The sequence below is a fragment of the Antechinus flavipes genome, chromosome 4 (assembly GCF_016432865.1).
Source record: "Antechinus flavipes isolate AdamAnt ecotype Samford, QLD, Australia chromosome 4, AdamAnt_v2, whole genome shotgun sequence".
In the NCBI taxonomy this organism is placed as follows: Eukaryota; Metazoa; Chordata; class Mammalia; order Dasyuromorphia; family Dasyuridae; genus Antechinus; species Antechinus flavipes.
The window spans coordinates 44864358-44890467 of NC_067401.1; the positions used below are offsets into that span (position 1 = coordinate 44864358).

Below are 26110 nucleotides of genomic sequence, written 5' to 3' on the forward strand. Positions count from 1 at the left end.
ATCCTGCCATTTCTTTTTTGTCATTTCCTTGAAATACATCCCTTCTCCTTATTCCCACTTTCCTTGTTTTAAAAGTCCATAATCCACAAGAAGCAACCTTTTACTTCCTCTTCCTTCCATTACTCACTCTATTCCTACCAATCTATCCTTTGTGACTCTGCCAGGTCAAAAATCTTGTTTATGTACATTTTCTTGCTTACAGTCCTTTCTGGTTCACTCTTGTCTATCATAAAAATTTTGTTCTACTGAGCCTTTCACACACAATCTGATACCATCCATCCAACTTTTCTAGCCTTACTGCATATTGGTTTTCTCCTTCTGCTCAGGGCTCCAGGCAAACTAGATTATGTCTGGTTCTTCCTTGCCTGTGTTGGTGCTATTTTGTTTTCCTGAATGCCTTTGATATGATCAACCAACTCCCCTAGGCCAGCCTACTATCTTAACTCATTAAAATCTTCACGATCTTTTAAAGTCCACTCAAATATTGTCTTCTCCCTAAACTTTTCTAGATATTCCTAGTCAGCAAAGATTCTTCTCCAACCTGAATCTGACCAAGTCCTTGGGCAATATTTCAAATATATTAATCATGCATCTTTTTGTATTACACACACATATATGTGTATGTGTGTATACATATATATATATGTATCTTTCATAGACATTACATATAACATGATCTAAATCACTTGTAATCACATATACATATGTCATATTTTCCAACTGGGCTGTAAACTCCAAGAAGAAAGAGACTATGCCATATTTGATCTTTATAGCTTCCACAAACTATAACACAGTATTCTACATTTAACAGTTACTTAAGGCACATATATATCCCAGTTGAATTTTTTCCCCTAAGGTATTATAATGATTGACACACACTCTGGTATGTAATAGGCACTTGATACCTGCTCACTCCTAGCATGTACAAAGTACTTAATAAACTAGCTGACTGATTACATAAATCTAAGTTATTTTGCATCTATATAGGAGTCTCTTTCTGAAAAGGGAAATTAGTGATCTTAAACATGTCTGGAGCAGGCTTCGTCAACCATACATACACAAAAGACCAATTCAATTCATATGTACATTAGTTTCTTACTCTTTGTCATTTATACTTTCAATAATTTTATATCTTTTCTGGGACAAGAATGGGGAATGGGTGGATATGATAAGATCATTTTCTCCTCTTTGCCGCCTTCTTCTTCTTCTTCTTCTTTTTTTTTTTTTTTTTACCAGGCAGGACATTGAAGAGGCCAAAACTTGTTTGTTAGGGATGAGGGAGCATACAATACCACCATATTTCCAGTCTGAGTTTGGCAAGATATTTATGACCCAGGTAATTTATTTCAATTTAATACAATGGTTTAAGAGTTTCTAGATTAGTTGTTGTACAAATGTGATAAGTAATGTTCATATTGACTAAAGTAGTGTCTGTTCTGGTCTTCCCAATCAGTCATAGTCCTCAAAATCAGTCTTCTTTCTGGATTCTAACAAACCAATGGAGGACAAGAAATTTTTGATTTATAAGTGATACAAATGATATATAATCATTGATTTAGAGCTGGAAAGGAGCATAAAGGCCATATAATCCAATTCCAGCATTTTACAGATGACGACAATGACCTGGAGACAGTAAATGACTTACCAATGGAACACATTAAGTAATAGTAAGAGTCCTCAATGGAACACATTTAAAAAAATCCAGTATTTGTCCCATTGTTTTGTCCATGCTTTATTCCCCAAATCTTTATGTGAAAGTCTATTGCTAAAATATCCTATACTTCTATATATTCCTCTCCATCTTGCCCCTGCCCCAATCACCTTTTCAACCATTCCCTTTGTAACTCCTCTAGCAAATTTTCCCATAACAAGGCATAGTGGAGACACTACTATACTAGAAAATGGAAAAAACCTAGTCTTAGTACTCATTCTCCCACCAACTTTCTGTGATGATTTGGGTTAAGTGAATATCTCTCTGGGCTTTGGGTTCTTTATCTATAAAATGAAGCAGAACAAAATCTCCGAGAGCCACTTCAGTTAGATCCACTTTCTCACAGCTATGATATTTTGAGATCTTTAATGTCCATGTAAACAGATCCCATCCAAAGGATATTTCCACTTCTAGGTCCAACCCTTCCATGAGAGCTATAAATAATCTATCCACCCACCAGCAGCAGTTAAAAATCGAAAAAGAAGCACCATTTTGTTACTATTATGTGTAGTTAGCATAAATGAGAGTGGTAATCATCCATTTTTGGAATACTCTATCACAAGCATCTCTTTGAAAAGTTTGGGATTTCTTGAATACAGAATGAAAAGTGCCCTAAGTAATTTTCATCAATTATTTAGCTTCATATGTTTCTTTCTACCTTCCTTCTTAGTGACTTTGTGTATCAATCTAAGCCACATCTATTTTTAATGTAATTTTTGTTTTACTTTATTTTATTCAAATAATAAGCATTTATTTTTCTCTCCCTTCCCCTATTGAAAAAGAAAAGAAAAAGAAAAATTAGATCCCAGAGGCAAATATGGATTGGTAAAGCAATCCAAATTCCCAAATTGACCATATCTATTAGGCATCTTGAGTCCATTGCCTCCCGATCAGAAGGTGGGTAGTGTGTTTCATTTCTCTGGAATCATGACTGGTTGTTGCACTGATCAGAGTTGAACAGCATTGTTGGTATTACAGAAATTGTCCTCCTGACTCTGTTCATTTCAGTTAAATTTCCATCTTTTGGTTTTTCTTTTAAGTATCACAACCTGGAAGCTATTTCTAAAAAACTTCCACCATTTCCAAAGAAAACAAAAGATGCAAATGGAAACTCTTCTCAAAGCACATCTGATGCTGATCCAGGTGAATATTTGTTCTTTTTCTATTATTTAATCCAAATAATATCCTGCCCCCATACAGAACATGTGTCATTCTGTGTAAGCAGAAGAACCAGCTCCATAAAAAGCACATAGGCACTACAATAGAGAAAGAGAGAGTGGAACTTGGAATTAAGAACTGAATTTAAGTCCAACTTCAGCCCATTAACTAGCTGGCTGTCATTTAATATTTATTTGCCTTAATTTCTTCATTTGTAAAATGGGGATAATAATAGCACCTACTTTCTAGGGTTACTATAAGGATCAAATGAGATATTTATAGAGCGTTTTGTAAAGCTTATAAAGTACTGTATAAATGATAGCTCTAGCAATAATATAGATAAACTGAATAGTTAGACAATTGATATGATTTAGAGGCTACAGGAAAACCTATTAATTATGTTCTCCAAAACACCTTTCTTAACACTAACACCCAAAAGTCACTACTTCCAATTAATCTTTTTGGATGATGATTTTTTCTCTTGTAAAAATGCAAATACTCCTAAAATAAATAGCACATTAAGCCTCCTCAGTTGTTTACACATTAGGGTGAATAAATTTAAAATCTTTTTCTGAGATTAGATTTCAGAAAACAGAATGACAGAGGAAAAATAAGAGAATTGGGATCCTAAGAGAGTGAGGAAAGCACAGCTGAGAGTCAGGCAACTACTGGAGGAGAGAAAGGAAAATATTTGGAAAAAGGGGAAATCTAAAGAAAAAATTTCTTTTTAATAATGTAGTCTAGACCCAATCTTTCCTGTGGACAAATATTTAACTATGTGTCTTTGGAAATTTGCTAAACCTGTTATATTACAAATTGACAAATCATTATTAGCTATAGTTTTTAATCTGTTTAATGTTCTATAAATACAAGAGTCATTTTTAATAATCCTTTTTTTTTCCCCTAGAGCAACAATCATCTAAAGAACCAATCCAAGATTCTTCTGAATTGCTCAGTCTTTTAGTATCAGAGAGTTCACTGGAAACCAAGGATTCCATGAGTATGTTCCCCAGTGATTACTTTATAAAATCTGACATAGGTAAGATAACAATTTGTTTCAATTTCTTGTTTCTCAAGCTTAAAGTTACTACCTTTTATAAGATTATAGGAGCTTCCACAAACATCTATGAATATGGGAGTGTCTCAGTTTTCTGTCTAGGGTGAGCAGATAAATCAGAGATTATTTGGGTTTTTGGCTATTTCTAAAATGAGCAAAAGTAAAGGAGAGGGCTTTAATCATATCCACTTTTAGACAATATAGAATTACTGCTTTACTGGTTTGATTTTTATTGAGGACTAATTTAAGAGATAGTGTAGGTGAATCCAAGAGTAAAGACAAGAATTCAGTGAACTTTCCCAACGTGCCCCTCAAAACAACTTTTAAATAATGCCTCAAATAGAATTCTGGAATATGATAGCCAACAAAATATCAACATGCAACAAAGGGGTGATACCAAGTAGTGGCTGAGATTTGGGACACATGCAATGGCAGCACCAAAAGTGAGTCACTTGGATGTGATTATAGCAGCAACAATAGCAGTTTTGGGGAGCTTTCTGCTCACGGATATCAGGGGGATCAGATCAAAAAGAATTCAAAGAAGACCCTCTTTTTTCACTAGATGCAGAAATTTGTTGCATTGCCCATACACAGTTCTGGGTCACAATTTCAGAGTAGAGAGAAACACTAGTGTCTGGGACAGCAAGGGAGCAGGGGTCCTGATCACAGTTCTAAGGTGTAGAGAAATGATTACAAAAAAGCAGACCACCTTGTCACAATTCCATGGTAGAGAAGAATGCTTGCGGTTGCTCACAAGACAGTAGGGACCCTGGTCTCAGTTCCAAAGCAGAAAGGAGCTTATGACTCCTTAAAAGTTCTTATAACTACAGAAGGAAAGGAAACCTGATCTGAGCTCCAGGCCCAAGAGTCTCTCCTGTTTATGATTCCAGAGGAGCAAGGGCCTTTCTTGGCTAAATAACCAGGATAGATCTAAGAGCAAGGGCCTTTCTTGGGTAAATAACCAGAATAGATCTAAAAACAGCAGTACAAGGTATCTGAAACTTAGGATAGTCCCTCCCTCCTTCCTGGGAGCAGAGTCCTTCTTTACCATAAAGTTAAAAGTCAAGAAGTAGGCTGGTAAAATAAGCAGGGGTGGGGGGGGGGGAATCTGAATATAGAGAAGATCAAGACACAAACTCAGAAGACATCAGTGTCAAAAACAGATAAAAGCAGAGTCTCAAAGAAGAAACAAAAATTGGAGACAGGCTTAATAAGAATTCCTGGAAGATTCAAAAAAAATTTTTTTAATCAAATAAAGAGGATAGAAAAAATGAAAAAAGCAATGAGAGTGATATAAGAAAAATACAAAAGGAAAAGTCAATAGCTTAGGAAAAGAGACACCAAAAATACTGAAGAAAAGAATATTTTAAAAAGCAGAATTGACCAAATAGTACAAAAATCCACTGAAGAGAGAGACAATGTAATGTGATGGACAGAGAGAAAGACCTAGATTCAAATTCTGCTATAGATACACATAACTTGCTAAGTAATCTCCTCATTTCTTTTCTCAGTGCTTTTGGCAATTCCCTAAAGAGCAGATAAAATGTCAACCTGCATTAGTGAGGAAATTTCATTATCTCAGAGTTCTCTGTTCCAATGAAATGAGGTTTAGTTCCTATACTTAACTTGAATCATGAACTCTTTTGGCAGAAAATAATTTGAGAATGACTGTTTAGCCCTTGATCAAAGAAAGAGAAATTTTATAGCATAATCAAAAGAACTCTGTGTTTAAAGACAGAAAAACTGATTTCAAATCTTACTTTACTGCCTGGGTTAGTATTTAAAAGTCACTTTAACTCTTTGAGCCTTGATTTAATGATTTGTAAAAATGAAGTGATTAGATTAATGGTTTCTAATATCCTTTCCTCTTAACCATTCTATGTTTTTTGAACTGTATTAACCTCATCAGAGTGCAAAAAAGGCCATGAATATATCTTGGAAAGACATTTCATTCACATGATTGACTATCCAAAAATTGGGACCAGAATCAGCAAAAAGAAATTGCTAAGTTCTCCTAATTACCTCAGACTTTCCCCTTAAGACAAATGCTCTTTTTAATACCTATATTATGTTATAAGTCACAGAAGAGACATACAGCAGATGTCAGTGCAATGTCATGTCATTATTATTAAATTTTTTAGTACTTGGAGACCTTAATATGTTTTCCTTATAACCTAATGCTCCCTATACTAAACTTGTGCTATTGATTTTTTAACCACATTTTTACTAGTTTTCCTTTGTTTATTCTCATCTTTTTCACTATCTTTCTCTTCTTTCTCCTCTTTCTCATATATGTCCTTCTGTCCTTTTCTTTTTCTTCTACCCTTCCCCCAAGAATAGCAGTAAAGATGGAATTGTTATGTTTTGCAAAAACATTTACAACTATTGTTTCATTGTTCTCCCAGAGCTAGATGAGAAGTAAATAAAGTACCAACTAGAAATCAATAGCGTAGGAGGTTTTTTCCATTTATATGAAATCAAGAAAATACATTGGGGCTCAGAAAACAGATAAGTCAAAGTCAGAATATCTAATATAAATTATTCACTGTTGGAATGTTAGTAGATGTAAAGTGTAGTGTTCTGGTTGGTTTGCTAGAGGTCTCTGGACCAGCCTTCATTTCAGCAGAGTAATCACCATGAGAATATCCAGGAATAAAGTCAAAATTCTTTATTATCTCCTTCAAAGTCTTGTCTCCTTGCCTGGGGCTTGGCTAGCTTTCTGCAGGTCCTCTGTAATTTGTCTTGGTTTTTGTGGGGGAGGCAGGACAGACCACCATGACAGTCCCTATCTTGAAGTCTGTCTCAGCTGAAGAGCTTGCGCTCCAGCCTCCAGACACCATAAAGGTGGGAGATGGAATGAATCTCTCTCCTTGGCTCCGAGAGCTTGAGCTCCTGCCCCCAGTCCTCTGTCTCTTCCAAGTCTGTCTCCAAGTCCTTCTCTGGCTGAATTTTTCCAAGTTTATATGGAGTATACCAAGTATAAACCAATCATTGTATCACTAGGGAACCATTATTTATTGTAAGATAAAATCAATCATACTGAACTAGAGAACTATTAATCACCATGCTAAACTAGATAACCATTGTCTTATCAATTCTTAGCACTTGTAAGAATCCTTGTTTCAAGCACATTACTGTAAAGTCCTTCTAAAATGAGAGGGTGAGATACGTGTCAAGTCTTCTCCATTGTGTTGAATGATTCAGGACCTGACAATTTGGGGCACTATTAACAGGAACATAAGAAAAGATTAAGAAAGAGTCCTTAGATATCTGAGGAATTTAAAATATGATTAAGGATAAAAAAATAGTACACATATAGGGGAAAAGAGCATATTGTGTGTTGAAAGTTGTGATTCATTCAATAAATGTGATAGGAGTTTTTATAGAGGGAAGAGAACATGCAACTTGAAGTGGCTTTATAAAGTAGGTAAAAGTAAAAGGATCTCAGAGAATCTTTAGCTTATCTAGTCCCAAGCCTTATATTTACTGAATTTGGTTAATTTAATCAAATCTCCAAAATATTAAGTGATTTCCCCAAGATCACATAGCCATTATCACAAACAAAACAAGAACCCAGGCTTTGTGAATTCTGGAATGGTGTTCTTTCCACTAAACCTCAGTTCTAGAGATGGAAGGAAGATGGAAAGATGCTCCAAGCAAAAGAAGAAAAGGTATAGAAAATCATAATATTACAAAGAGATGAATCTGACTGAAATAAAGGATTTATTTGGGGGATGGATAAAAGAAAGGTTGAATAAATATGGTAAAATCAATTCATAGGAGGCCTTCAATGACATAGAGAGGAGTTTAAATTTGGCAAGATAAGTAAGAGGAATTGGGTTTTATGGGTTTTATGGACATGATGAAAGTAATATTAGGAAGATTAATCTGATACTGTGCAACATAAATTAGAAGGAAGAATATAGGATCACAGAGAAGCTATGTTAACAATCCACACATGAGGTAATGAAAGCTTGGCTACTACAATAAACAAAAAGTGGTTAGTCAAGTCCTAAATTACTGCAATTGTGGTCAGAAAAGAAAGAAATTGATGGCTATAAGGGATAAGGGATGGCAGATTGTTGGATATTGGGGATGGGGAAGAGTGAAGTGAAAGTGAAAAGTTCAAAATGACTCTGAAGCTGTGAATCTGGGTGCCTAGAAAAATGATGATGTCCACAACAGAAATGGGAATGTTTAGAAGTAGAATGAATTTAAGCAAAAAGATAATAAATTTAGTTTTGCACATGTTGAATTTAAGTTGCTGTTGGATATACAGATGGAGCAGTCCAGTAGCAGTTGGTGATACAGATGAAATGGAATGCTGAAATCAGTGCTAGAAAACAACAGGGAGCCAGAGAGAAAATAGGCTTTTTTATTCTTTTTAACTGACATCTAAAGAGATACAAATCATTTTGGAGCATTTTACCACAGCTTTCCCATTTTTAAATTTCATCCTTTTCCCTGTTTCTTTTCCTCCTCCTTCTCTTTTTCCTATACTTCCTTCCTTCTTTTCTTCTTCTACTTTTTCCCTAAATAAATATTAAATATAAAATATACTTTTTCCCTTTATATATAAATATAAATAAAAAAGTAGGAATGGAGTTGTTTTGATTTGCAAAAATCATTCCAACTGCTGTTTCATCCTTCTCCCACAGCTAGATAAGAAGTAAATAGGGTACTAACTAGAAGCTCTTTCAAGGTAACATGGGGCTCTCTTTTCATATGATACAGACTTTGAGCCAAACCTTAAAGCTGAGTGCTTAAAGATACTAATATTTACAGTAAGATGGAAAAAGTCAAGACAGATAAATGATGGGGCCTTTTATGATAAAGTAATATTTCCTCATTTTTATAATGTTATTGAATCTTGAGTATCTTCAAGATATAGTAGATAAAAAAAAAACTAGCCTCAGAGACAGAAAAACCTGAGTTCAAGTCACTTTAGTGCTTTTAGGCTAGTGGTATCAAACTCAAGCACTTGCAATGCTCAGATAAAGAGAGGCCTAAACCAGGTTAAAATATAATGTTTCACACAATAAATGAAAATTTAATACAACATTTTGTTGAGTTGTTGAGTCATTTCAGTCATGCTGACTTTTCATGACTCCATTTGGGGGTTTTCTTGGCAAACGAAGGTTTGCCATTTCCTTTTCCAGGTCATTTGACAGATGCAAAAACTGAGTCAAACAGGGTTAATAAAACTAGTAAGTGTCTGAGGCTAGATTTGAACTCAGAAGAATGAGTTTCCTGACTCCAGACTCACGGCTCTATCCACTGCACTACTTCACTGCCTTCAATACAATATAGATAATGTAAATTTAAGTTTTTCTAAATTGTGTTCAATCAATTAAAGTTAAAGGCTTGCTTTTGCTGGACATGACTGAAGGAAAAACATGTTTTATTTTATTTGTGTGAATTAGCAAATCTAATTATTTACAGTTTAATTTAAAATTTTGTCATTTAAAATATCAGAATTAAAGTTTGGGGAATAATAGTGATAGGTAGTCATTATATTTATTTGAATATTTGAAAGAATATTTAAATTTTACTTTTATCCCTTGATTAAACATATCCAGAGAAACAGACAACAGAGAAACAGAGAAAGGCAGAAACAGTTAGAGAAAAAGAAAGGAGGGACTTTTTCACTTAGCATTAAATGATGTGAAATCTTTTGAAATGAGCTAAATAGTAGATTCTTCCCATGAATCATTTTTTAATAAAAACTAGGAAAAGGTAGATCCTCTTCTCTTCTGTAGTATCAATTACTTGCCAAATCCTACTAATTTTGCTGACAGAATTCACTATCAGGATCCCTCAAGGAGAAAAATATTAAGGTAAACAGATAAAATTTCAGTTTCTGTTGAGGCTCCAGGATAACCTCAGAATAAAGTGATAAGCATGTGAGTCAAATGGGTAGTCATATATACTTAATGATTAAGTATCTCTGCTGAAGGACACTTATTTCCCTGATCTACTCAGACAGGGGGAACCATGGGAAGCTAAATCTATTAGGGGGATCTTTCCACAGGGTTTATATTTATTCTAGGACATATCCAAGCAAGAACTAGACTTCTGGGCTAATCCTTGAATAGGCCTGGAAATAAATTAGCAAATGGTCTGCATCTCAGAACCAGGTGCCTGAGACCATGCTAGAGCTACTCTACCGAGAGCTGAGTCAGAGCCAAAGTAGAAAGAGAGTGGATGAGAGGATATCATACTAACAGATTGGCACAAAATCAGTTTACAAGCTGAATGAAGATCCTACTTGTATAATGCTGTTCTTTAAGACCAATATGTTAGTTTTTCTAAAGGCAAATGGGAGGTCTGGAAAATTGGGAAGGATGTTGTGGCTGTTGAGTCTCTGAGGGATTTTGGACCACAGTCAAAATTTTTTAAAGGTATGTTTTCATTAGATCTAAAAAGAGACTTTTTTCCAGATGGGTGAAGTAAAGTGTTTTATGTATTTTTATGACATGATTTACTGCTTCTTTTAATCTCCAAGAACAACTAAACATGTTAAGGAAGGAAGCTTAGCTAATGAGAAATAGCCTCCCCTTTATTAAAGACATTATATTTTTAATTTTTCTCATCCCTATCATATATCTTCCTGAATTCCTCAATTTTGGGGGCTCAGAATCTCTTCCTAAAATCCCTCTCCACTATGGAACACTTTTTCCTATAAGCCCCCAATTTTTTTAAAACATCCTCTTATCTGGAAAATTTTTATGCCACCAAAACCTTATGTAGTCTTATAGTCACCTTATTTATTCATTTTTTAAAGTTTTCATTTATCATTTTTCCAACTAGACTATCATACATTTCTTCACATTTTGCAGCATTCAGCAAACAAACTTCACTCTTAAAAAGAAATTGTTACATATTTGTTGACTAGTAGATAATGTTAATTAAACTCTTACACTTACAATTAAACTTCAGCTTATATTACCATAATTTATTTACATGTCTGTATTTCTGAGCTTTTCTTTGTGCTACTGTAAAGCAATAATAAAGACCAGGTTTAGAAAGACTAATCCAGTCTAATTAAAACACCTTCTTTCCAAAAGATTCTGATTCCACATGGATGCCCATGAAGATTCCCACCCAGTCACTGCTGCAAAATGCTGCTGGACAACCAAGAAAGGAGAAAGTAAAGCTACCTAGTTACTTGAAAAATTCTAAGCCAAAGAAGTCTATACCCCTTAAGAAGGTAAAGCCAACTTTTCTTGAATGTAGGGGGGAAATGTTGCATTATTGCCATTACTGGTCTCTAGCAGCAGCTGTAGGCTATATAGAATACACCCAAAGTACTCTCCATTAGTGTCCATAGCCGAAGTAGCGAGCTCATGGTAAGTTCACTGAGCTATCCCAAAGAGGAAAACTGCTGACTTCCTACACTGCAGTGCTGTGCACAGAGGATTTTGATCCAGAGTAATGCAAAAGGCTTTCCTTGAGAACCAATCACATCATACCACACTATGAAGATAAGCTGAAACATAAATATGATTGGAATCTTTCAAGATAGTAAGATCTCAAATCTATTAATCAATTTAATAGAGTAACTCTAAAAATTGTAGATGTGTGAAGAGTTATAGCCTGGGCTCATGTTTATGGCTTTTTACTCTAGGAGCTTTATTCTTGGTTCTAGGCAGACTTAAATCCCATCCAAGAGATCAATCCAATCTAGTCATCATTTATTGAGTACCTACTATGTGCCAAGCACTGTGTTAAGTGTTGGGAGTGCACTTTCACTTCACATCTGCTTCTCTACCTGGTTTAAATCAGGTTTCCTCTTGTGTACAATCCCCTCCTACCTGTTGGAATCCTTACTAACTGCTAACTAATTAGAGTTGATCTAATCTTACAAGAAGATGTTTTGGGCAGAACCTGAAACAAGGTACTAAGTAGAACTAATTAATACAAGGCTTGTGTTCACACCTTTACTCATTGGAGTTCAATGAGTTCACACCTCCCTTGAAGCTTTGGGCCAGAGAGCACTATGAGAGAAAACCCATAATCCCTCTCTCTGGAAGGAGCATAAATAGGCCAATGGGCCAGTGGAAGAAGTTCTTCAGAGGAAGACGCTACAAGTCGAGATTTCACTGGAATGACATGAAGACTGGAGCTGGCTGGAGGCTGAAGAAAGCAGAGGCAGAGGCTGAAGGACCAGACCTTTGGATTTGGCGACATTCGGAAAGAGCTCTTGGAACCAAGCAGAGAGATAGGCCTCTAAGCTAACCGGGCTATATTGGAGATAATAAAAGATCTGAACTCTTATCACCTGGCTGCGTTTTGAGAAGAAAAAGATCACCACATTTTGGCACCCGAAAGGGATCGATTCAGATCCATCTGAACTAGATCACAACACCTACCTATTAAATTATGAAAGTAGGGATTGTCTTTTCTTTTATTTCTTTTTTTAATATTTTTCTCCAGTTACATGTAAAACAATTTTAATATTTTTTTAAAATGAGTTTCAGATTCTCTCCCTTCCTCCCTCTCCATCCCACCATTTTACTTTTTATTAAAAAATAAAATGTACTGCCTCACACAAGATTTGACTCATCAATCTATCAATCAATCATCAAAGACTTGTTAAATCATATGTTATAGGCAGTATGAGAAGACAAAATTAAATCAGGTGCTGTACTCTAGGAATTTGCATCCTATTGAGGGTAATAATATACACATATAGAAATCTATAAAGAACATACACAAAATAAATACAAAGTCATTTTTAGGGGGAGGATGAATAGTAAGTATAAGAAATATGCATATTTTCAACAAAGACCTTTAAGTATCACTTTAATCAACTGATACCCAAGTCCTGCTGATAAATAGGAAAGAATATCAGATAGCCTTTGAAGAGCACACATGCTGTTTTATAATAAAGTCAACTCTCCTACAATGCCTCTTCTTAGAATTCAACATTCCTATAATCACATAATTGCTAAATTGCTATTCATGCACAAAATGACAAATGTTTCCTAGCTCTGGTTCTTTTTGACCATTGACAGAGACAGAAAAGAAACTAAATGCTTTTGTTCTGTCAGGGTAGAATGGTGATATGACACAATATCTCTGTGTCCTCTTCTTCCTTTCCCTCCAATCTTCTTGCTATCTCTTTCCTCTCATCTTGGATTTGGAAGATAAACCATCTGATTGAATTCAACAGCATTTCTATATAGCAATATTAAAATTGATGAAGAAATAATAGAAAGTTCTCATTCTAAATCATGACACAGTGCATAAAGTATCTGGAGGCATTTTACCAAGACTAACTCAAAATTTGTATAAATATAATTGCAAATACCGCTGAAAGAAATATTCAAATTGATCTGCACGTTTATTGTTTTGGAGCTCTTACCAATGACAACCCCTCTAACTTTTTGATGTTACATTCATTTAGTGGGCTAGAGATCTTCATTTCTTTTGATAGAGCTAATGGGGTAATCTGAGCATCTGTCATCCCATCATGTAACCAGCCCATCTTTGTGCCATACTATTCCTTAATGAAGTCTTTTGCTCTTCTTTTAAAAAAGTTTCTCTTTGTTTAAATATTACTATCTGCTCATACACATCACGCACCATTCCATTGCCCTCAGGATGATAATCATTTTTAGTTCTTTATAGATTCCTATATTCCATGTCTTGCTGTCATGCAACATGCATCCATTAGGATGTTTCGTTAAAAAGATGAGGCAACTAGGCATGGGTAGGCGCACACTTGCAATCCTTACTAATAGGGAGGCTGAGGCTGGTGAATTATTTAAATTCAGGAATTCTGAACTAAGCCAATTGGGTATCTGTACCAGTATTAACATGGTGAGCTCTGGAGAGTTGGGAATAAAAAACTAAGACTGCTTAAGGAGACAACTGGTCCAGATTAGAGATGAAATAGATCAAAGCTTTCATGCATCACATGTGAGACTGGGCTTATAACTGGCTGCTTTTATTTCTAGTCTGGTGAAGATATGGAGATACAATCTCCAAAAAAGAAAAAAAAAAGCTTAATTTCCATGGAAACCTTGGGAGTTAATTAAAGGATCTTTGTAATTTCCTAATTGCAAGACAGCCTATTTTCCTTCTGTTCAATATTGGGCATAATTAATCCATCCAGGATATTTATTTCAAATGTAAATATCTGTGAATAAACTTTATTCGTTTTCCATCCAATATATGTCATAATATTCATTTACTTGGTCTTTCTTTTGTGGATGTCCCGGTCAAAATTTTTGAATGGTGACATATCTCTTCCAAGAATCTCTGCAACGTCTCAGGGCTTGATGCAACCAGCACAATGTCATCTGTAGACAGGATCATCTAAGGATCCATCTGGATCTGCAGCCAGAAAAACCTGAATACAAAATCTGCCTCAGATGCTTACTAGCTATAGGAACCTGGGCAAGCTTTACCTCTCTGGGAGTCATACTCCCTCTTTTAACTGATTTCTAAAAAAATTTCCAGTTCTAGAACTAGGATATTGAGCTTTTCAAAGACTGGAACTTAGGGTTCTGCCACTAATGTATGGTTTATGCTTTTTGATTTTGTTAAATTGAATCATAGTGGCTCTCTTCAACAATGAGAAGATTCAGACCACTTCCAATGATCTTTTGATGAAGGGAGCCATCTGCACCCAAAGAGAGGACTATGGGAACTAAGTGTGGTTAACAACATAACATTTTCACTTTTTTGTTGTTGTTTGCTCATATTTTATTTTCTTATTTTTTTCCTGTTTGATTTGATTTTTCTTGTGCAGCAAAATAATTGTTTATACAATTATTACAATTACAATTATACAAAATAATTGTTTATATATGTATGCATATATTGGATTTAACATATATTTCAACCATGTTTAACATATATTGGACTACTTGCCATTTAGGGGAGGGGGTGAGCAAAGGAAGGGGGAACTGGAATACAAGGTTTTGCAAAGGTTAATGTAGCAGAATTACCCATGCATATGTCTTGAAAAATAAAAAGCTTTAATAATTTTTTTAATTGAATCATAGTATTACAGTTGTTAACTTTGGCTTTCCCCTCCATGGAGCTTGCAATTTCTTTAGTTTCATATAAAATTTTTGAACTTAAGCCTACAACCCATTCTACAATTCTCATCCTTTAAATATAGGTAGAAGACTGTGTCGGGGGACGAGTAAATACATCCTCAATTGCACGTGCTGCCATGAACAATACAAAGCAATCCTCTTTCGCCTTTCATCTAATTCCACCAGAGGTGAACTTTGGTGTCTTGAAGGAGGGACACACCTATATGACCATAGTGAAGCTAAAAAATGTTGGTGTGGATTTCTGCAGGTAAGACTACCACTCAGTCGCAATATTTATTAGTATGAGAGTTACCAGTGTGAGCGTACTGATCCAGATTATTAAGTCAGTTGTTGTTAAAGTAATCATTGTCAAATCAAGCTCTCCTCACTCCTCCTCATCACCCTGATCTTTACTGTGCCATATTGGATAATAGAAAATGGGATATTTAAGCTTTTCATATATATCGCTTAAGTACTTGCACAACATGTCTCTTCAGTTTCACTCATGTAGACTTGTCCTTGCTTCTGTTTTGTTAAATTGACTGATTTGGAAGTGATTTACAGGACAAGGATGAAGAGGTGTTCAAAGTTCCCGAGCCAAGGCAATTTATCTTTTTCTTGAGGTAGCCCAGTGGAATAGACAAAACACTAAACTGGAAGTCAGGAAAACAAGGCCTGAGTCCTGCTTCCTATGCTTACTTGCTTACTCACTGTGATACTGGGCAAGTCATTCAATTTCTCTCAACTTCAGTGATGAAGGAATGCATTGACGACAAGAAGAATGTTTTATGCAACTGTATAGTGATAGATAAGAGTGTTAAATTCAGTTTGACTTGGAACACAGAGATCAGGAAGAGGAATGGTATGAAATGAAATTGTGTGAATGTGTCTGGGTGATTTAGAACACTGTTGAAAGCTTGATGCCCTGAAGAACCTTTGGCATTTGAGATGGGGAAGGTCGAGAGAGTATCTGCTAAAGCTCTTGTCAATTAAGGTTATTTGTCAGCTTAGTTTGACAATCACATAAAACAAGAGCTGGTATTTGAAGGATCCTCAGAGCATGTTCAGCTCTCACAGGCTACATTCCCATTTCCTTTCTGCATCCCTATACTTTCTCACAAAGCTGACCTTGGAAGTCTTTAAGAGCCATACACATGGGGGAAATCAATCTGGGTGTGGAAATGAAAACACCAAGTGTTTCATTTCCAGTTTAAAATAAATTCTTAAAATTTTAGAGCCGGGAGGAAGATATGGGCTTTTCTTTCTTTTAATTTTTTAATATTTTTATTTTCCCCAGTTACATGTAAAACAATTTTAACATGTGTTTTTAAAACTTCGAGTTTCAGATTCTTTCCCTTCCTCTCCACACCCCCCCCATTAAGAAAGTACATGTGAAGTTATGTAAAACATTTCCATAAAGTTATGTTGCAAAAGAAAACATAAGATTCTCTGCCCCCCCCCCAAAAAAAAACTCGAAGGGGGAAAAATGTATGCTGAAGTCTGTATTCAGACACAATCATTTCTTTCTCTGGCTACAGATAAGTTTTCATCAAAAGTCCTTCAGAGTAGTATTAGATCATTGTATTGCTGTAAATATCAAAATCATTCACAGCAGATCATCCCACAGTTTTGCTGTTACTACATACACAATACATTTCACTTTGCTTGAGCTCATAGGACTTTCCAGGTTTTTTCTGATAGCATCATACTCACCATTTTTTATAGAACAATAATATTCCATCATAATTACATAAACAATTTTAGTCATTTCCCAACTTCCAAGTCTTTGTCCTGAGAAAATAGCTGCTATAAATATTGTTTTCCTTTTTAAAAAAATCTCTTTTGAAATTTATGACTAGTAGAGGAATAATTAGGTCAAAGGGTATGCATTATTTTGTATTCCTCTGGACATAACTCATATGTTTTGATCATTTACCAATTGGGAAATGGCTCTTTTTTTTTTTTTTTTTTTTTTTTTTTTTTACAAATTTTACTCTGTTCCCTCTCCATTTGAGAATTGAGAACTTCATCAGAGAAATTTGCTTCAAAATTCTTATAACTACTATTGCTAACTGTATTGCCTCTCCCCACTTATTCTATTCTCTTTCCTTTCACCCTGTCCTTCCTCAAAAGTTTATTGCTTCTGACCAGCCATTTTCCCAATATGCCCTCTCTTCTATTACCTTCCCTTCCTTCATATTTCCCCTTTTCCTCCTACTTTCCTGCAGGATAAAACAGATTTATATATCCATATGAAATGTGTATATTATTTCCTCTTTGAGTTAATTCTAATGAATGTAGGGTTCACTCAACTCCTCCTTCTCTCCACTTCTTCCCCTCCATTGTAATAGCTTTTTCTTGCCTCTTTTGTGGCAGATAATATATACTGTCCTCACTATTCCTTCCCCTTTCTCCTAATACATTCCTCTCTTACGCTTTGATTTTATCTTTTTTAGATTTTATCCCTTCATATTTAACTCACACCTGGGCCCTCTGTCCTAATAATACTAATAATACTCCTAATTGCCACAATAATGAGAAAGTTATGATTTACAAGTATCACCTTACCATGTAGGAATGTAAACAGATAAACCTTATTAAGTCCCTTATGGTTTCCCTTTCTTGATTACCTCCTTATGCTTCTTCTGAATCTTGTAAAGATACCTAATCAACTTTAGCAATCCATCAGTCTCATCCTCCCCAACAGTGCGGACTACAAACTTGCACCACTATGACCGGCACTGTTATGGTTCATTGGAGTAAAGTCTCAATCTTCTGGAATGCACCTATTCCCACCCAAACTGACCATATATCATCAATGCTGACTTTTTCATCATTGGGCAAAGTTAATGAGTAAAGATAGTCTAGTTTCAAATAAAATTCATCCCTTCAGATTCTATCTCTCTTAAGCTTAGAGTTTCAGGTTTGTAGACTTCAATCAGCAATTCATTAAGTATGGGCCTTTCACAGCCAATCCTAAAGTTAATTGGTTGGAGAGGTCAGGGTGAAGGTATGCTTTTTTTTTTTTTTTTTTTTTTGGCATTGCACTAGTCTCAGAGTCTTTAACCATCATGCAGAACCCACAAACCACATGAGGGGAAAAAGGCTGGCTCACACTCTATGTTAACATGGAGGTTTACAAAGTTTCCTCAAGTTCTGTATTCTTCCCATGTCTTCAAATGTGTAAACTCCCTAGCCAGCCAGTGCATTCCGGGATCCCACGCACCACTGATTTCCAAGAGAGGCCTCATTCTTTATCCTAATGATCTGGCAGTCAGTAGACCAACATTCATGCCATACACCATACTGAAACATGCAATCGGGTCCAAAAAGGAACTTTGCCCTGGACCCAGAAAACAGTTAATAAATGAAGTGAAGATTTATGTTACAGTCACTTCTAATACTGATTGACTTTATGAGCTTATATTAAGAACTGTCTGAAGAAAGGTTGGGCAATCTGCCCTAAATACTGCTCCTAACTATTTGTTATTCTGATGGCCTGGAACTGCAAATTCAGTTCATAGGATCATAAAGTCTAGACTGGAAGGGACCTCAGAGGACTCTCAAGATGACTCTTCTTACAGAAGGGAAAATTTAGGTCCAGGGAAATGAAGGGACTTCCCAAAGATACCACAAATGATAAAGGTGGAATTTGGACTTGGATTCTCCAGTTGGACCTGACTTTTGTCTCCAAAACTATTGTTCTTTCCCCCGTGCCCCCATGCTCGCTCTCAGCCAGTTCAGTTCAAGAGCAATTATTAAACAAACTGTGCATGAAAAGCATCATGGCGTAGTGAATAAAGACCCAGCCTTTGAATTAGAGAGATGGGCTTAAGTCTTGCCTCCGACATCTGCTGGCTCCATGATCCTGAGCAAGTCACTTAATCTCTAACCCCTAGATTATTGATCTGCTTTGAAAGAGGAATTTTCCTCACTGGGAACTCTTTACACTGTTGAAATCAAAGTGCCAAAAATGTAGAAACACAGTAGCAGTTGTGGGGAGAGGCAAAGACAAAATTTTCTTTCTTGGTGATCCCATCTTCTGTGAGGTTCTCTATAAATCATTCTATCATCTACATATCCAGATCTTATTTCTCTACTGACTTTCAGTACCACATCTTCAAAGATTACTGGACAACTCCATCTGAATATTCATAGGTACCTTAAACTTAACATCCAAAACTGAACTCATTATCTTTGCCTCTGCATCCATCCTTCCATGTTTTTATTGAATTATCATCCTTCCATTTATCCAGGTTCACAAACTCTTCATCTCCTCTCCCCTTATTTAAAACTTGTTGCCAAGTCTTGTTGATGTCTATCACTACAACATCTCTTATATCCATGTCTTATTTCCACATGTCATCACCCTACCATCCCCCTAGTTGAAGTGGCACCTGAGCTGAACCTTGAGGGAATTCAGAAATTCTAAAAATTTGTGGTCAGAATAAAAAACATTGGAGGTATGACGGACAGTCTGTGCAAAAGCATCGACATATGGTATTCATTACTGAAGATTTGTAAGTGACAAGTAGGACAATTCAAACAGAACATAGTTTGTCAGGAAAAACTATGTGAAATATGCATGAAAAGGTGGTACACTCAAATTGTGAAGAGATTTTAATATATTAAGGGCCTACTGAATACAGGAGGAGGGAAAATGTTCCATGAAGACATAGAAAAGGGAGATGGAGTAATTGGTAAAAAGAACAGCAAGTGGTCCAGTTAATAGGAAGCTACTAAAAATTGGGGGAGAAGGGACAGAAGACTGATGTGAACAGAAGCCTGCCTGAAAAAGGTGAGTTCTTATATCTCACTATCACATCCTATTCACTGTAACTGCCATCATGAATTCTAGCTCTTATAGACACTAGCAGGATGGAGTGGACTTGGAGCCTTTATTTCTCCATCTATAACAGATAATTCCTGTCTTTTCTGCCTTATAAGATTATTGTTCAGTGGAACAAATAAGACAACTTAGGAAAGAGTGTAAAGTATTATATAAATATGAACTATTATTATTGCTCATTTGTAACAACATTTTTGTATCAGATTTCAGGTGAAACAGCCCCCACCCAGCACTGGATTAAAAGTGACTTACACACCGGGACCAGTAAGTTGTTGCAGACACTTCTGCGTATGACAGCCCACATGTGTTTCTGACAATTAGTCAAACAGGCATTATGAGCACCTTTAATTGGCCAGGCACTGTGCTAAGTAGCAGAAAAACAACTCCTCTTAAGGAGCTTGACATCTAATGGGGAAAGTAGAAGACTACTTGCAATTATGTATGAATATGATATCAAAAGGACAAATAAGAAACAAAGCAGGCATTAAAGTTAAGGAGGACTAGAAAAATCTTGCAAAAGAGGGAACTTTAGTTGAGACTTTGAAGAAAGTCAGGGAAGTCACCAGGCAGAAATGAAAAGGAATTGTTGATTATGATGTACTGATTTATTATTTTTTTAAGACAGCCTTCCTCAGAGCAGCTAGATGGTACAGTGGACAGAGCCCTGACCCTGGTATCAGGAGGACCTAAGTTCAAATCCAATCTCAGATACTTAACACTTCATAGCTGTGTGATCCTGAGCAAAATTACTTAACTCTAATTGCCTAGGGTGGAGAAGAGCCAACAAGAGAGGCTTCCTCCAAGAGTAGCTAGAATATTGGACTTTGAATCAGGAATACTGGTTCAAATCCTACCTTTTATACTCAATATTGGTATTACTATAGGCATGACACTCAATTTCTCATTCACCTTAATGACAGGAGACATTGTAAATTATCAAGGACTACTGCTAGCCTTTTTTTTTAAGAGCTTATTAATTGAAATGATCAAATTTCTTGACAATTTAAAGCCTACATTAATCCAAATGGCATTCAGTGATTGCTCAAAAAGCAGGCCAATGTGTTAATTGTTCCCAAAGGAGTCTCTGAATTTCATTTCAGTTTTGTAGCTAACAGGATGAACTTTGGTTTATGGTTTAAAAAAATCTAGACTTTGAGGCTGTGTAAATTGAGTCTCTGTTCTAACTGATTAAATGCCAGCATGAAATGAATTTGCTCAGAGCTTATGTAAACTTATATGGTGGCAGTGGACCAGGTTCCATTTTGTAGAATTTCATCAATTTCTTCTTTCATCAGGATTTTCCTAATTAGCTTAACCAAGTGGCAAGTATCAGTTTCCTTTGAAACAGAACAGCTGAATACTGTTTAACTCACATGCATTCACAAAGATAGTGAAAAGATCTCATTGATTTTCTTCTCTTTCTTTCTTTTTTCTTTCTTCCTTCCTTTTCTCCTTTCTTTTTTCTTCCTTCCTTCCTTCTTTAGAAAATCATATGAACATTGGAAAAAAAAAGTTGTTTTCCAATTGCTTTCCATACAATTAGAACTGATTTATTCTTTTTATGCTGCCTTTCTTTGTCTTTGCTCTCCATCAGGGGTGCCACAGTGCAAGGGATTCTTTCCCACTTCTTGTAGTGGTTTTGATGCTCCCTTCAAGGTTCTAAAGAATGGGAGCCCACAAGAAACATGGGACAACTTGGACTTTTGCATTGTGAAACAAGTTTCAGCATTGTGTGGACAGCTCCCATCTAGGAAGGTTGGCTACAAATCAATTAAATGATGCCCTTCTGCTGACTCCATACTTGGACTTCCCAACCTCAAAACATGTAATACTTTTCTTTACCAAACTGCATGCACTTACTATTTCATTCTGGGGTTAGGATGATACCAAGCTACTTAAATCTTCTGCACTGTTCATCACATACAGTTGATCCAAGTGGCTGAATCCACTTCCCATTTGTCTTAATCAAATGTGCTTCCACTAATAGGGAAGTGAAGATAAATCCATTCTATTTGTTTTTCTTTCCAAGTAAGTGAGCCACAGTCTTCACCCCTCTGGTGTTTCTGAATTTCAGAAAAGAACTTGCATGCTTGAGGTTTGCCTTTCTGCCTCTCATGTTTCTCTCATGGTTGGTCCAGTGTGTGCATGTTTTCTGGAATTTCTTCTCAGAAAAGGAAGGAGAAAAGAAGGAATTGTCTTTTTTTTTTTTTTTTACCCATTTTATTTTAAATTTTTTTAGATTATACATATATATTCATTTTTTACATATTTTCATATGAGTCATTTTGGGAGAGAAAAATCAGAACAAAGGGTAAAACTACAAGAAAGGGGGAAAAAAGGGAAAAAAAGATGAAAAAATATGCTTCAACCTGTATCCAGTCTCCATAGTTCTCTCTCTGGATGTGGATGGCATTTTCTGTCCAGTTTATTTGAGTTGTCTTGGATCACTGAACTGATGAGAAGAGATAAGTCTATCACAGTTGATCATCATATAATCATCTTGCTGCTATATACAATGTTTTCCTGGTTCTGCTTGTTTCATTCAGCATCTGTTCATGTAAATCTTTCAAAATCTTCTCTGAAACATTCTGTTCATCATTTCTTATACAAACTCCACTACTTTCATATATCAAATATTATATTATATAATATATATATTCATATATTTGTATACCATAATTTATTTTGCCATTCCCCATCCGATCATTTTCCAATTCTTTAACACCAGCTGTTAAAAGCATTTTTGCACATGTGGATCCTTTTATCTCTTTTATGATCTTTTTGAGATCAGTAGTGACACTGCTAGATTAAAGGGTATGCAAAGTTTTATAGCCCTTTGAGCATAGTTCCGAATTGCTCTAAAATTGTTGGATCAACTTACAACTCTACCAGTAGCGCATTAATGTCCCAGTTTTTTCACATCTCAAGGATTATGTGTCGTATCCCAGGGTCAGCTTCTATATCCCCTCTTCTTTTTCTTTTGCTTTTAATCTTTTTGTGATAGTCTCCAACCAGTCCATACTCATTTCTCACCAGAACTATTGCAACTTCCTTATTTTCATACTTCTTCATTTTAGAAACTTTCTGCTTACCACTGATCCTCAACAGGCAAAGACCTTTTTTTTCTTTCATCATTATTTCCATTTTTGAGGCCATATTGTGGCTTTTACCAGCATTCAGTTCAAAGAATGAATGCTTTCCTTGGAAGATCTTTGAATGGAGGTAGTAAGATGTTCTTTGTGATGGAGAGGAAGACTATAACCAAGATGGGATCAGGCAAATGATTAGAATATTACTTGATTTGCTGGCAAAGAAGTTCATAAGACTTGAATGGTCATTTGGATTCTATTTTGTTTTTCCTTGTTGATCAGCCAATAAAATTAGCCTTTTAACCCTTCTTTGATCTTCCTATCTTTCCTGTCTCCTCATCTGGAGGATGGAATAGTGAAGAAGAAAGATTTTTCTAATCTGCCTAATTTACTTTTCCCTTTTCCCTCTTATTTTCCTACAAAGTGAATTGTATTTCTATAACCAATTCTATGTTTGTATGTGTATTCTTCTTTTGACCAATTCAAATGAAAACCAGGTTTGGGTATTAGCCCTTGCCCTGCTCCCTTCTCCTTGCTTATTGTGAGGTATTGGAACAATCTCAATAGAAAATATTTCCCTAACCTTCCTTTCCCTTCTCCAGCCACTACTCCTCCATACTGTATTTCTTGTCCCTCTTTCCATTCTTAATAGCATCAATAGATAATAGGATCAAAAATCCTTCCCACGTCTTATCTAATAGGACTTCCACTATGAACCCTGATGATGATATGGTTCAGAAGGAATACGTTTGTCATCTCCTCATGTTTGAATGTGAGTAGCTTGTGAGTAGCTTATCCTTGTTAGTCCTTTATTATTGTTCATTCATATTTACCTTTTCCATGCTTCACTTTACTTTGGGGTTTGAACTTTGAAGGTTTTCAGAAGCTCTGGTCTTTTCATCAGGAATGCTATTTATTTTCAGTCATGTCTGACTCTTTGTAACCTCATTTAGGAGTTACTCAAGGGAGTGGTTTGCTATTTCCTTCTCCAGCTCACTTGACAGATGAAGAACTGAAGCAAACAGACTTAAGATCACCCAAACTCACACAGCTAGTAAATGTATGAGGCTAGATTTGAACGCATGAAGATGAGTCTTTCTGACTCCATATTCAAAGCTGTATCCATTATACCATCAGGTCCATTTTCCCACTGTAGAATTGTACTTGTTTTTGCTGGGTAAATTATTGTCTGTAATCCTATATTTTTTGTCTTTGGGAATATCATTCATATTTCAAGTTCTCCATTGCTTTATAACCAGTAACGGCTGCCAAATTGGGAGTGATCTTAATTGTATCTCCTCAATATTTGAATTATTTTTTCCTAGTTGCTTGCAATATTTGTTTTTTGATCAAAAAGCTCTGAATTTTGAGGATAATGTTCTTAGGAGTTTTCATTTTTAGTTTCTTTTAGGAAGTGAACAGTGCATTCTATTTCCACTTTGCCTTTTGGTTCTATGAGATCTGGGCAGTTTGGGGTTTTTCTTTTAAGATTTCTTGAAATATGAGATTTAGGTTCTTTTGTTGGCCATAGTGTTCAGATAATCCAATGATTCTTAATTATTTTCTCCTTGATGTGTTCTTCAAGTCAGTCATTTTTACTGTGAGATACTTAAAATTTCTTCCAAGTTTTTCAACCTTTTGGCTGGTTACACCAGGTTTTATTAGTTCTAATTACCTCATGAAGTCATTGGCTTTTATTCTGTCTATTCTAATTTGTGTGGAGTTTGTTGCTTAGGCAAAGTTTTGTGCCAAGCTATAAATTCTTTTTCCAGTTTTTTCCCTCAATAGCTCTCACTTCTTTTCCAATTTTTACCTCAAGTACTCTCATTCCATTTATTAAAAGATTTTTCTTAATCGCCTCTAAAAATTCTAGTTGTTTGTGCTCAAGCTATGTTATAAGCATTGCTTGTAGATGTTTTATAATCACTCTTCTTCTGCATTTGTCTCTTGAACATTTCTGTTACCATGGAAAGTTGGTATAGTGGGATTCTCTCCTCCCCCCCCCCCCCCATTCTTCTAGCTTACTTCCTAACTTAGGATTTGATGTAGGGCTGGTTTGCTACATTTCTGGAAGGAAGATTGATCCTGTTACTCTTTTCTTGGCATACTTAATGTCACATAACTCAAGATTTCAGAGATAGGCTTGGAACTTGAAAGCTTTCAGTACTTCCAAAGGGGTATGATAGAGGGCAGTGTGATTATTTTCCCCTTGGTCTGAACCTGGAAAATCATTGTCCTGAGTTTGAGGCTGTGGAAGCAAATGTTTCTGCTAGATTCCATTCTATTAGTCACCTGGAAAGCTCTGTTGGTTCAACATGGCAGAATCATACATAAGTCTACCTTTGGTCTGGCTTTTCTGCCTTGGTTATTCTTTTGTAGGCTTTTGCTACTGAATGTGATGAGCTTGGGAGTTTAAGCCACACCACTATCGCTTCTGGTTTCTGCAATTTCTCCTTTCTTTGGTATACTGTGTAGGGCCTTCTTACCCAGGTCACCTCTGCACCATCATGGGCAAGTCTCCTCACTCTGTCCTGGATCTAGAAATTGGATCTCAGTTCCTTCTTCAAAAGAGAACTCTTAGATCTTGTAGGATTCTTGTCTATGATATCTATCTTTCTCAGAGTTCCCTCTTCTAAGAGAGTAACACCTTGTCCGTTTAGAATGGACCAAATAAAAACCAATGAGATAATTAGAATAAAACAAAGCCAAATTATATACCCTTAACCAGCATCTTACAAGTTTTAACATTGTATGAGTAACAGTAGAGTTCCATAAAGTCAACTTGGGGGAAAGGCACTATTTTTGTCTTTTTTGGTCTGATAAATGATTTCATTTTTGTAGAAAAATAAGGACACTCTTTTCTCTAATGTGCATGTCTGAAGTGTAAATCTCTGAATCTTCTGTTTCTGGTGTTCCAAGAGTTTCCTGGAGCACTATGGGATAGAAGTCAAATGTGGCCAAGATCACAAAAACAATTTAGGTCAAATTTTAAACCAAATTTCCCTGACTTTTAGAATGGTTCTCCATTTACTGTGCCACACAGTGTCTCTAATATATATAGTTATTCAAAAATTATAATACTTAACAGTGTTAGCATTTTCTTAGGGAGGAGTAAAGGAGCTGAGAAAATAATTGAAGTTCTGTTTCCATCACTGTTACTTTGGAATGTATCCTATGATCACTGCTGAAATTATT

General features: G+C 35.8%; 1 protein-coding gene across 1 annotated transcript in view; it reads left to right on the forward strand.

Annotated features, from left to right (window-relative positions):
- SPAG17 (sperm associated antigen 17) overlaps positions 1 to 26110 on the forward strand; it is a 249501-nt gene that overhangs the window by 220816 nt on the left and 2575 nt on the right. Inside the window, 6 exon segments of the mRNA XM_051992887.1 lie at positions 1237 to 1336; positions 2752 to 2854; positions 3777 to 3908; positions 10994 to 11136; positions 15061 to 15245; positions 20030 to 20090. Of these exon segments, the coding sequence (XP_051848847.1) occupies positions 1237 to 1336; positions 2752 to 2854; positions 3777 to 3908; positions 10994 to 11136; positions 15061 to 15245; positions 20030 to 20090 (724 nt within the window).